The sequence below is a fragment of the Cherax quadricarinatus genome, chromosome 72 (assembly GCF_038502225.1).
Source record: "Cherax quadricarinatus isolate ZL_2023a chromosome 72, ASM3850222v1, whole genome shotgun sequence".
Taxonomy (NCBI): Eukaryota; Metazoa; Arthropoda; class Malacostraca; order Decapoda; family Parastacidae; genus Cherax; species Cherax quadricarinatus.
This window is the reverse complement of record NC_091363.1, coordinates 14,289,427-14,302,469: the sequence shown is the minus strand read 5'-3', so window position 1 is coordinate 14,302,469 and position 13,043 is coordinate 14,289,427. Positions and strand designations below refer to the sequence as shown.

Here is a 13,043-nt window from a genome sequence, read left to right as displayed (position 1 = left end):
TATATATATAAGTACATATATATATATACCAGACCTTTATAGTAGGACTTGGATAGGAGCCAGAAAGGAAGATCCCGTCACTTAACGTCATGAAGTTAATGAATAAAACGCCTCAAGGACGATTTTTTGAGATGTGATTTCATTGAAAAGTGAATAAGATAGGACATTTATAGAGCAAAACTCACTTTATGACAAATTCTGTTAAACTACAAGTCACTACTACCGGGACAGAGGCTGACTCTGTAAGGACGGGAACAGTTAGAGGCAACTGGTATTAGACTGTATCATGCAGGTCTTTATAACTGGAACATAAATTTTAGAACGCATATTCTCTACGGCAAGTGATTACCACACGGATGTGCAATTCCCGTAGTTTAAGTAGTTGTGAAGTGTTAAACAGTTTATATATTCGAAAGACGATAACATGTACGCTAAGTAAATATTACGATATTTCAAAGATTTTCGAGAATTCTTTAACATGATAAACGTTGATGAACACACAAATTACCTGTAATCCTAACCAAGCATTATGAAGCCTTTTTAGAGCATAAATACCAGAAGTGATCAGTTTAAGGAAAACTGTCTCTGATCACTCAACTATCTTTCACAGAATATAAAGGAAGAGCACAGTGATGCTGGTTCATGAAATAAATGTATGCAAGTTAACGTTTATTTTTGGAATTGCATTACAACTTTTGTTTTGAAAATTATATATCTAGCAAATAAATTACAAGACAGAGTATTAAGCATTTCGTTGTAAACTGGAGCATAGGTACAAGAGGCGAGAGGAGAGTTATGGGGCGCCATATACGGACTGAGGAACTGGAGGTCCGTAGATTGGCTGGGGTGTGGGAGCACTGTAAGTAGGCTGGGGTGCAGGAGCACTGTAAGTAGGCTGGGGTGTAGGAGCACTGTAAGTAGGCTGGGGTGTAGGAGCACTGTAAGTAGGCTGGGGTGTAGGAGCTCTATAAATAGGCTGGGGTGATGGAGCGCCGTAGGTAGGCTGGGGTGCTTGGTACTGGGCTTCCCCCTCGTAGGTAACTTCAGCAATGAAACCAGAGTCGCCGTTGACATTGTAGGCCACATTCTGACGACGACCGTCGGGAAGCAGCACGTAGTAAGATCCCTGGGTATCGTAGCCGTCGCGGGATTCTTGGTGACCGAAGTCGTTACCAGAGTACTGGTCATTTACGGCCCAGTTGAAGTCATATTTAGGAGGAGCCTGATGAAGAATAGCATGTAAGTAGCTTCCCTTAATACAATTTATTTTTTAATCGTAAATACTAAAGTAAATGTTTGTTTAGTAGATTTATGAGAAATATTCGATATGGCTAGATCTAGAGATTAGCTGAAATTTAACTTTGATATTATACTAAAGAACTCACCACTGGAGCTGGAGTGCCATAGATGGGAGCAGGAGCAGGGGCGTTATAGGTGGGTGCAGGGGATGGTGCGCTGTAGGTGGGTGCAGGGGATGGGGCGCTGTAGGTGGGTGCAGGGGACGGGGCGCTATAGGTGGGTATAGGGCTTGGAGCATTATAAGTGGAAGGTGGGGGTCCAAAGGAGGGTCGTTTGTCGGGCCCAGCGAGGGTGACGCCCACAAGAACAGCCAATATACAAACCTGAAAAGATTGTGAAATACAAAACTGTGATATAAATACAATGTCTAACCTTGAGGCATATACACTTTTTATCTTCGATGTATACAAACTGTTTTATCGTTAAACATTCACATTAATTTAAAGCTTAACTTTATAATTTTTTTATCTGATCACCGAGACGTTGCTTAAGCTGCTGCGGGAAAATGTACCTTGAGAGCCATAGTGAAGCAGCGACGACTGGAAGGAACTGAGGACTGGCATCGAACACTGGTGTTATATAGTGCCAGAGTGACCCTGGGGCACAGCGTGCCATGTGACGTCACGAGGTTGCAGGAGAATGAAAGGCTTCCGAGTCTTCCTTTGACAAGTTCACCTTGCTGCCTCTTCTGTATTTTGAGTTTACTGACCAGTTTCCTATATGAGGTATTTCTGCTCCAAAGTGTAAGGATATAAGTTATGTTTAGGTATAGATGGAAGTTTGTCTTTCATCCAGGTATGTTAGTGAATCAAAAAGTTTCGTTCAAGGAAAATAAAATTGTCGTTGGAAGTAAGTTAGTTTAGAAATTCATAAATACAATATATGATCTGTATCTTCCCAGAAACTCTAATTATTTTAGTGATATAAACACGTCATAAATATGTTAATCTTTCTAAGCTTTATTAACTTCTTATCTTCGCCTATTATGTCCTTTTATCCTCGCATTATCTTTCATGTTTACTGTTATCATAATACATTTTTTAACCAACCGTTGGTATTTATCATTTATATTCTCTTTTGATTCTCAAGTGATTACAATATTTTGATTTAGCACTGTCTCTTACATATTACATTAAATATGTTGATTCTCATATTTAACACTTATGCAAATACCATTATATACTCACACTAATATAAAAATGCTACATGTACAGTAGAATGTATTAAAGAATGAGACTCGTCACACACTTCAACTGAGATTTTATGTTATTGAATATATATATATATATATATATATATATATATATATATATATATATAGTTCCTTGATAATGTGAGTAGTCACGAAAGCGCTTGGAATTTCTCTATTCTTTCAGAGTGGTTGTTTTGCATATTCTGAAATCACCTGTTTACTGTGATCTTATTGCATATATATATATATATATATATATATATATATATATATATATATATATATATATATATATATCGTATTGTACCCACGTACGAGCTGTATTTAATTAATAACAATACTGCGACTAGCCAGGGGATCGAACCCGTGTTGTTTTAGCCCGCTTCCTGATGAGCGAGAATTCCACGACGCTCTAACCCGCTGGACCATCCATTCCTACAAAGAACACACCCAGAAGAGCTAGGTGTTGTACAGTGTGCCGAGGACATACGGTAGTGCGGGTACATCACAACTAAATTTATTCTACTCCTTGTTTGGTGTACTAGCCTCCACAAACAGTATATATCGTAACCACAAACGAGTGGCATTTAATCAATAACAACACTGCCCACACCATCTTATGTCCTCGGATCACGGTACAACACCTAGCCCTACTGGGTGCATGATTCTCGTGGGTTAGTGTCGTGGAATTGTCGCTCACCACGAGGCGGGTTAAAACAACACGGGTTCGATCCCCCAGCTAGTCACAGTTTTGTTATTGATTAAATACCACTCGTTCGTGGGTACAATAATATATGTACTGTGTGTGGAGGCTAGCACACCAAACGGGGAGTAGAATGAAATTAGCTCTAAGGCACCCACACCACCATATGTCTTCGGATCAAGGTAAAACACCTAGCTCTGCTCGGTGTGTGATTCTTGTAGGATTGTATGGTTCCGCGGGTTAGAGCCTTGTGGAATTTTCGCTCACCATGAGGCGGGCTATAACAACACGGGTTCGATCCCCCGGCTAGTCGCAGTGTTGTTGATTATTAAATACCAATCGTTAGTGGGTACAGTAATATATATACTGCTTGTGTAGAGTAGCACACCAAACGGGGAGTAGAATGAAATTAGCTCTGAGGCACCCACACCACCGTATGTATTCGGATCAAGAACCCAGCTCTGCTGGGTGCTTGAATACTTAATACTCTGCACCCAAGAATCAAGCACCCAGCTCTGCTGGGTGCTTGATTCTTGAAGGATTTGGTGGTCCTGTGGGTTAGAGCATCATGCGATTTTCGCTCACCATGAGGCGGGTTAAAAAGACATGGGTTCGAATCCTCGGCTAGTCGCAGTGTTGTTATTAAATACCACTCGTTCGTGGTTACAATAATATATATATATATATATATATATATATATATATATATATATATATATATATATATATATATATATATATATATATATATTATCACACTGGCCGATTCCCACCAAGGCAGGGTGGCCCGAAAAAGAAAAACTTTCACCATCATTCACTCCATCACTGTCTTGCCAGAAGGGTGCTTTACACTACAGTTTTTAAACTGCAACATTAACACCCCTGCTTCAGAGTGCAGGCACTGTACTTCCCATCTCCAGGACTCAAGTCCGGCCTGCCGGTTTCCCTGAATCCCTTCATAAATGTTACTTTGCTCACACTCCAACAGCACGTCAAGTATTAAAAACCATTTGTTTCCATTCACTCCTATCAAACATATATATATATATATATATATATATATATATATATATATATATATATATATATATATATATATATACATATATATATATACATATATATATATATGTATATATATATATATATATATATATATATATATATATATATATATATATATATATATATATATATATATATATATATATATATATATATATATATATATATATATATATATATACCAGACCTTTATAGTAGGACTTGGATAGGAGACAGACAGGAAGATCCCGTCACTTGACGTCATGTAGTGAATAAAACGTCTCAAGGACGATTTTTTTGAGATGTGATTTCATTAAAAAGTGAATAAGACAGGACATTTATAAAGCAAAACTCATTTTATAACAAATTCTGTTAAATTACAAGTCACTACTACCGGGACAGAGACTGAACCTGTGAGGACGGGAGCAGTTAGAGACAACTGGTGCTAGATTATATCATAAGGGTCTTTATAGCTAGAATATAAATTTTAGAACGACATATGGTCTAAGGCAAGTGATTAACACACAGCTGTGTAATTCAGCTAGTTTAGGTAGTTGTGAAGTGTAGCACAGATTACAAATTCGAGAGATGATAATATGTACTCCTCGTAGACAGTTTGATCTCTCAGAGATTTTCCAGAATTCTTTGATATGGTCTACATTGCTGAACACACAAATTACCAGAAATATCACCCAAACATCCTATAGCCTATTCACAGCATAAATATCAGAGGTGACCAGTTAAAAGAAAATTGTATCTTGTTGAATATGGTATAAAATACCGTGAAGTTGAAGATTAAGACACAGCTGCGGTGGCCCGGTGGCCTGGTGGCTAAAGCTCCCGCTTCACACACGGAGGGCCCGGGTTCGATTCCCGGCGGGTGGAAACATTTCGACACGTTTCCTTACACCTGTTGTCCTGTTCACCTAGCATCAAATAGGTACCTGGGTGTTAGTCGACTGGTGTGGGTCGCATCCTGGGGGACAAGATTAAGGACCCCAATGGAAATAAGTTAGACAGTCCTCGATGACGCACTGACTTTCTTGGGTTATCCTGGGTGGCTAACCCTCCGGGGTTAAAAATCCGAACGAAATCTTAGCTGAACTCAATTTGTTTCCAAGGTTGATGGAATGATTACATTATCTTTATTTCACTAGTACACCTGCTTCCTCTGTATTTGACTGAAGAAGCCTAGTGTGTAGACGAAACGTTTCATTAGTAAAGATAATCAACTGATACACATGTGCATTAATCCTCAAAAATGTGTCTCAGATCTTTCAACTACCGTCCACAGAATAGGTAGAGCACAATTATGCTGGTACATCAAATAAATGTATGTAAATTTTCGTTTATTTTTTGGAATTGCATTACAATCTTTGTTTTGAAAAATATAAATCAAGTAAATAAATTACAAGGCATAGTATTCAGTATTCAATTGCAAATTGGAGAGGGAAATTATGGAGCGCCATATACGGACTGAGGAACTGGAGGTCCGTAAATGGGCTGGGGTGTAGGAGCACTGTAAGTAGGCTGGGGTGTAGGAGCACTGTAAGTAGGTTGGGGTGAAGGAGCGCCGTAGGTAGGCTGAGGTGCTTGGTACTGGGCTTCCCCCTCGTAGGTAACTTCAGCAATGAAGCCAGAGTCGCCGTTGACAGTGTAGGCCACATTCTGACGACGACCGTCGGGAAGCAGCACGTAGTAAGATCCCTGGGTATCGTAGCCGTCGCGGGATTCTTGGTGACCGAAGTCGTTACCAGAGTACTGGTCATTTACGGCCCAGTTGAAGTCATATTTAGGAGGAGCCTGATGAAGAATAGCATATGAGTAGCTTCCCTTAATACAGATTATTTTTTTTTTAAATCGTAAAAGCTAAAGTAATTATTTGTTTAGTAGATTTATGAGGAAATATTAGACATGACTCTATAGGTTAGCTAAAATTTAACTTTGACATTATTGTAAGAACTCACCACTGGAGCTGGAGTGCCATAAATGGGAGCAGGAGCAGGGGCGTTATAGGTGGGTGCAGGGGATGGGGCGCTGTAGGTGGGTACAGGACTTGGAGCATTATAAGTGGACGGTGGGGGGCCAAAGGAGGGTCGCTTGTCGGGCCGAGCGAGGGTGGCGGCCACAAGGACAGCCAATACATAAGCCTAGGAGGAAAAAAAAATTTAAACATGAAGTCTAGTTGAAACTCTTCACCCTTCATCTTCCCCAAACCATGTTTAATTTTCGAAACCTCTCCTCAAGTGTCTAATTCATCATCTTAGTTTCGTTATATCCAGTAGATGAACTTTAACCAACAATAAATGCCTACCACCTTTAGCTCATCCTCTTGCTAAGAAGTTTGGTTAAATTGGCTCAACCTGAGCAATTTGCACCAATACTGGTCAAAGATGGTGCTTAATATACTGTATTGTTTTCGTGAATAAAATAATATTTTCTAGTAAGGAAAATGAAGCTTTTAGAAAATGAGAAAGATAGGGAGAAGTGAGAATTATGACTCCGTAGATGTTACTATAATGGCAGAAAAATATAAGGTTGAAGTTAAGGCAATCAAAGATCCCCGACTCACAAGCAGAAGACTGAGGTAGGAACACGAAGAGAAATAAGAGGCTCATTATATCTTCTATAGAGGAATTGACAAATAGAGCCCACAGTGACAAAGCAAAATTATTACTCATTGGAAACTTTATTTACAAGGATATGGAGTGGGAGAAATGGAACCTGCCTGAGGGACCTGACTTTTAGAGATCCAACTTAATTAGTGATAGAGAACTACATTAGTGCTGACAAGTGTTATATATTGAGAGTAAACACCTGAGATTATCAGGTCACAAGTAGACCAGGTCACAAGTAGACCAGGTCACAAGTAGACCAGGTCACAAGTAGACCAGGTCACAAGTAGACCAGGTCACAAGTAGACCAGGTCACAAGTAGACCAGGTCACAAGTAGACCAGGTCACAAGTAGACCAAGTCACAAGTAGACCAGCGCAGACCACGCGAATAGTCAAACGTGTAATTATTTAGCCTCAACCCCAGTAAGTGCAAAATTATAAAATTCGAAGAAGACAACCAGGCACTGGAAAGATACTTAGGACAGAAGAAGTTACAAACCATAAATCGATAAAGGATCCAGGAGTAAACGCAACACCTAATGGACTCCCCAGCCTCAAACCAAACGTTCTAAATTTCAACATCGTATATTGATTACAAGACAATATACAACGTATATTGTCTTGTAATCAGTCCCTCAGCCTAAGGGACTGATTACCTCAAACTCCTTCTGATCTTCACTTTTCCTTTTTGTATTGGACTGATGAAGCCACCGTGTGGCGAAACGTTTCCACAATGAAGATACCCAAGTGTTGCACACGTGTCTAATTTATCAAGATACTCTGAGTATTCCATTAGCCAGAATACTGTTCGACAGTTCAGGATCGGCCACAAGATGGCAAACAAGCTGATTTAAATTTACGACAAATAAATCAGGAAAAATATTTACGAAGTGGAACGATTAGGAAGTAATGAAGCAGATTTCGTACAAAGTTTTAAGAATGGGTACGACAGGGCCTACGAGGCCATTCGTGAGTACATGAGAGGCAAAAATAGGTGAGGGAATATATCTGGTAGCTTTGATTGCCTTCCATTTTGCAGGTGCAATATGGTTCTTGTGGGTTTAGCGCTTCGTGAAAAGTGATAATTCTGGTGACATACCTTGAGAGCCATAGTGAAGCAGCGGCGACGGGAGGCAAGTGAGGACTGGCACTGGGTACTGGTGTTATATAGTGCCAGAGTGACCCCGGGGCCCCACCCTCAACATGACGTCACGAGGTCACAGGGGAAGGAGAGGCATCTGGAACTTCTTCTGGCAGGGTGATTCTTCCCTTGCAAGAAGTGACTTCTGGAACTTCCTCCGGCAGGGGGATTTTCCCCCTGCATGAAAGGGCTTCTGGAACTTCCCTTGGCAGGGTGATGCTTCCCCTGTATGGGGTAAAGCTCAAAATTTAAATCTGATTAATGTTGGTAATTTAGCAGATTTTCTCTCGTATCACAATTTTAGTGAATAAAACCCACAAAGATCTTCAGAAGAACTGGCGTCGTCAGCCACAACCATCATATTATAGAACTCAACCCAACGTATTATAAAGTATCTTTTGCACTTTATTTGTATATAGTACACGCACGGAGATATAAATAGAGTAAACAAACCATACCACGGGTGGGGTTTGAACCGCGGGTTCAAACCCCACCCGTGGTATGGTTTGTTTGCAATCGTGTCATTACGATTTCGTGAGTCATAAATAGAGTATTCAAGCAAGAGGGAACACGAAACAATGGAAACAGAGTTGAAGATGCATGGAACACTCAGTCAAATACATATTGTCATTATTGTTAAGATGATAGACTTAATTACTGCTTCTTTAAGCTATACTAAGAACATTCTTATTATGATTTATTTTTAGTTAAAGATGGCGGAAATTGTATTTTGGCATTATTATGAGCGTTGATTTTCATAAATAAGACGCGAATTAGATTCGGTTTGAGATCTATGTTATGACACACACAAACGATCTTGTCAACGTGTTCTTGTCTTCCTGAGAGCCACTGCACGTCACTGCATGTGGGATGTGGGAAGGTATGATATCATGGCTTAAGGTGTGGACTGGGAGGTTCTTGTAGTTAGTGACAGACTGCAAAGCTGGTATGGATTAAGCTGTAGATTGGGAGGGTGTTATGGTTAGAGATGTAAACTGAAAGGCTGTCATGGCTTAAGGTGTGGACTAGGAGGCTGGAATGGGTTGTGATATAGGTCTTAACAGCGCACCTGTTCTATGACGTAGATATGTGACCTGATTTCTCGGTGAAGGACATCCGTAAATGTACTGGAATATACCAAGACACATTATACACGACACGACACAGCATACTAGGTCTGGCTGGTCGAGGAGACAGCAAGGTCAGGGCCAGCAATTATTAATAACTGATTATAAACCTGAGCACGAAGACCTTGCTGACCAAGAAGTCTTCTGAAACGGTACACGGACAGAAAGAGTTCCCTTGAAAATACAGTATATATATATATATATGTGTGTGTGTGTGTGTGTGTGTGTGTGTGTGTAGGTTAAAGCGAGAGAAATGAACATAAGTGGAATAAAAGATCTCTTCGTTAATTCCTCCATTGAGAGGAAAAATACTAGCTAACACGGGATACATAAAGCAAGTGGTGTATATTTCTTAGTGTGTATACACTGAAAGTTCGCCTAAATTCCCATTTTAGGGTGTAAAATATTCTTAACTGGTGGTAACAGGTTGAAAAAAGCCTTATTGACCCTCGTGTAGCCGAAAGGCTTTAAAAACCCCAATTAACTAATCAATCACGAGACAAGACGATGGGTTTCTACCTCCAGTGGTATCAAAACCTTATTCTAGAGAACAATATTGTGTAGTGTTTCTTTGTTATTTCAGTTGGGTGGAGCACCTGGCTGTGTGGACAACCTAAACCACTGAACGGGTCATTACGTGTTTAAAACCCTTGTCAAATAACACCGTGTTGTTTCCTGACGAATATATCACCGTCCATAAGGAACCCTGGAAGTTTGTATTGTGTCTTGGGTAGATTCTGGAAGAGGAAGGGCAAATAAGAATAGGGAATTGGAAGAAGAATGGGACTATGGATAGGTAGAGAGTGGGAGGAAATAAGAATAGGAGAGTGGGAGGGAACGGGGAGAAGGGGAGGCGTTGAAGGTGAAGGGGAAGCAAGTGGATGACACCTTACCAACACGTTCACCTTGGAATCTGCTCCCATTCTGCACACCAGGTGGTCGCTCCTGCCCACCCTCCACCATCTCCAACCCACCCTCCACCATCTTCTACCCACCCTCCACCATCTTCTACCCACCCTCCACCATCTCCTACCCACCCTCCACCATCTCCTACCCACCCTCCACCATCCTATCACCATCTGCTCTTTTCTGCCCTTTTTCATTTTTTGCCATTTATCTAATGTGTAGAGCTTTTCTTGAAGCTGGTATTATTATTATTATTATTATTATTATTATTATTATTATTATTATTATTATTATTATTATTATTATTATCACGCACATCATCAATCACTCCTTAGGTCATGTTTGTCATGAAACAGGACAAGTGTTTCCTGACGCTGGTCTTAGATGATGACCCGCCGTTGGAGCTTTTGGTCAGCTGACCGATGCCTTCCGCTGGCTTACCGGTCCACTCCTTTAAAAATTATGGTCAGTTAGAACCATTTAGTTTTTTCTCTATCAATCACTCCTAAATTGTCTTTTCAGAAGCACAGGGACTTCACAAATCAATTTAATCTTCAAAATTCATCATCTTCTTCCATCGCTCATAATTCAGGCACTGTACTTCCCACCTCCTGAATTTTAAATCTGACTCACCAGCTTCCCTGAATTCTTTCACAGCTATATCCACACTCACGCTAACAGCGCGTCAATTCTCAAGAACCTCTTGTATCCACTGACTTCAAAATAACATGATGACGCCTTCCTGCTTTATCCTTAAGCCTCCTACCTCTCAAAACTTCATTCAGTCTTTTGCCAATCTTTTTCTGGGCGTTATCCTCACCTTCTTCTCTTCACCGTGGATTTATACATCCTCTTGGCCAACCTGCCTTGTTCACTCTCTTGTTACCTGAACATCACATCCTCTTTACCTCTGCATGAGTTCACAACACAGTCTTTTAATTTATTTACTCCATATTCTCTGCGCAATATTTACATCAAACAGATCTCAAACACATTTTCACTGACTTTAATCTCGTCGTCCTCCTCGCTGCAACGTTTAAAGAACATGCCTCACACCCTCATAACAGTGTTGGCATCACTATATTCTTCAAGGAAAGAAGAGCCTTATGCTGGTGAAAGGTTTCTGATCCCAAAAAACTGGACACATTCTCCTTCATTGGATCGAATCGAACTATCTCCAATACCCAATTCCCCATGTGCTGTATAACTCCTTCAGGTTTACTGCTCCCCATGAAGGCAGTAATAATAATATGTATTTCTTTTTGGCTTCACTGAAAAGCTTCTCTTCACAGGTGCCTCAAAGCTTTATATATCCTTTTCTCCCTCGTCTATTCTATGATTTCACACACTTGTCTGCTGACACTCTCCAGAAATATCTAAGACATTCAATTCCTTCATTTTCCCTTCCTCCAATCTGACGTCTAATCATTCATTGCCCGAATCTCCTATTTTCGTTACATTTTGTTCCTTTTATTACCGTGTTGCTGTTTATGTTCTCTTTTTTTATCACACTTTCCCAGACTCCTCTGCCAAATTCTGGTATTCAGCATCCCAAACTTCCAAATACAATGTCGGTAGCAAAGAACAACTGTGACATTTCTACCGTGTCAGCTTTCAAAGTTGCAGCAGCAGTCTTTGAGGGATACCACTGTCTCAGAGGGATATCACAGTCTTGTCGCATAAGAGCGAAACAGAAGCCTGTTAAACATTTTGCACACTTGCAGGACTGGACACAGACACATACTGGTGAGAGTATTAAGGAAAAGACTCACCCACAGAAGATTTTATTTTGACGATGTCTGTTTGTAGAGCGTTGTTATTGCACCCTCTGTCAGGCAAGTACTGGACAATTATTACCCAAACACGTTTTATTTTCAGGTGCCATAGTGGAACACACGGCCCTTCTGACTGCCCATTGTCTACTGATCAATGGGAAGGCGTCCAGGAGTGGCCTCAGCTATGACATAACCAGTTGATCTGGCATCCCACTGGCCGGAAACACCTGAGGTCAAGGACGGTGCTGTGTTATATTTTTCAGTTTTCTCCAGTTTTCACCACGCCACTATGCCAGCAAATTTCTGAACTCGTTTTCAGTACTGAGTTGAATGTTTGGACAGGTTTTTTCGGTATGCAAATGAAATATATGAAACATATATATATATATAAGTAACTCTGCTGCATCAGTGAAGTTTCCAGTAAATTAAAAAATAAGCTGAAGTTAATCATTATAATATAAAAGAACTTATATTAGAAATTTCCATATTTTTATAACATTTACGTATTTTTAAATTATTTTTGAAACGTGTTTAAATACAATGGTAACTTGTTCTTACTGTTTTTTTTCTGTACATTATTTTTGAATAATAAAATTTTCATACAAAAATAAGTCTTTTATTAACATTTTGATCTATTAATTTTTGAGATTCTTTTTCCATTGTTGGGCAGATGTCACTTTCCTAGTACTTAATTTTTTTGGACTTTTATAATCAAAATAATAATTCAGAAAAAGAATAAAAGAAAAGGTTTTATAACTGGTCAGACTTTAAGACTTTAGGATTGGATTTTTTTTGGCAACGATTTCAATGTTTACCTGGTAAGGAGACTTTATATTTCACTCTATAGAGTGCTTTATGAAGTGTTTCACTCTGTGTAGAGCTTTATCAGGTCACTGACTTAATCAAAATCTAGGTAGAGCTGGATCTGCACTTGTACCTCATCTCTCATTCTGGCAGACTTGCTTATCTCTTCCGTCTCGTGAAGTTGCAAGAGAATACGTCTCAGAGGCTTTCACTTACACTCACTTTACGCTTATCTGTACTTTTCCTCCGTGCATCTTCGTAGCTCCTTCTCGTGTAACATTCCCTCCTCACGTGAAGGCCTGGACTGAAAGCGGGTATGTGATTGCTTGGATCAGGAAACAATATCGAAGGTACTGCCAGTGTATGGAATAGGTATTTGGCGAAAATCTTCTCGTCAAGAGCCCTTAAGCAGAATTAAACCCTCTACCCCTGAATT

The 13,043-nt window shown here is 39.9% G+C and overlaps 2 protein-coding genes across 2 annotated transcripts; both read right to left on the bottom strand.

Annotated features, from left to right (window-relative positions):
* Positions 1 to 662: 662 nt before the first annotated feature.
* LOC138854856 (cuticle protein 8-like) lies at positions 663 to 2,055 on the bottom strand. Its single transcript, XM_070100214.1, has 3 exons — positions 1,811 to 2,055; positions 1,386 to 1,622; positions 663 to 1,222 (listed from the first exon to the last, which is right to left on the bottom strand). The coding sequence occupies exons 1-3, from the start codon at positions 1,820 to 1,822 to the stop codon at positions 794 to 796; spliced, it is 678 nt and encodes a 225-aa protein (XP_069956315.1). The 5' UTR covers positions 1,823 to 2,055; the 3' UTR covers positions 663 to 793.
* A 3,528-nt stretch (positions 2,056 to 5,583) lies between these two features.
* Positions 5,584 to 8,090, bottom strand: LOC138854855 (cuticle protein 7-like). Its single transcript, XM_070100213.1, has 3 exons — positions 7,954 to 8,090; positions 6,206 to 6,388; positions 5,584 to 6,041 (listed from the first exon to the last, which is right to left on the bottom strand). Exons 1-3 carry the CDS (start codon positions 7,963 to 7,965, stop codon positions 5,694 to 5,696), a joined length of 543 nt encoding a protein of 180 aa, XP_069956314.1. The 5' UTR covers positions 7,966 to 8,090; the 3' UTR covers positions 5,584 to 5,693.
* Between the last annotated feature and the right edge of the window lie 4,953 nt (positions 8,091 to 13,043).

What these genes read in the sequence shown, in the direction of transcription:
- LOC138854856 (XM_070100214.1), bottom strand. An exon ending in ATGGCACTCCAGCTCCAGTG is followed by an intron (nt 1,223 to 1,385) that starts GTGAGTTCTTTA and finishes ATTCTTCATCAG; the next exon opens with GCTCCTCCTAAATATGACTT.
- LOC138854855 (XM_070100213.1), bottom strand. An exon ending in ATGGCACTCCAGCTCCAGTG is followed by an intron (nt 6,042 to 6,205) that starts GTGAGTTCTTAC and finishes ATTCTTCATCAG; the next exon opens with GCTCCTCCTAAATATGACTT.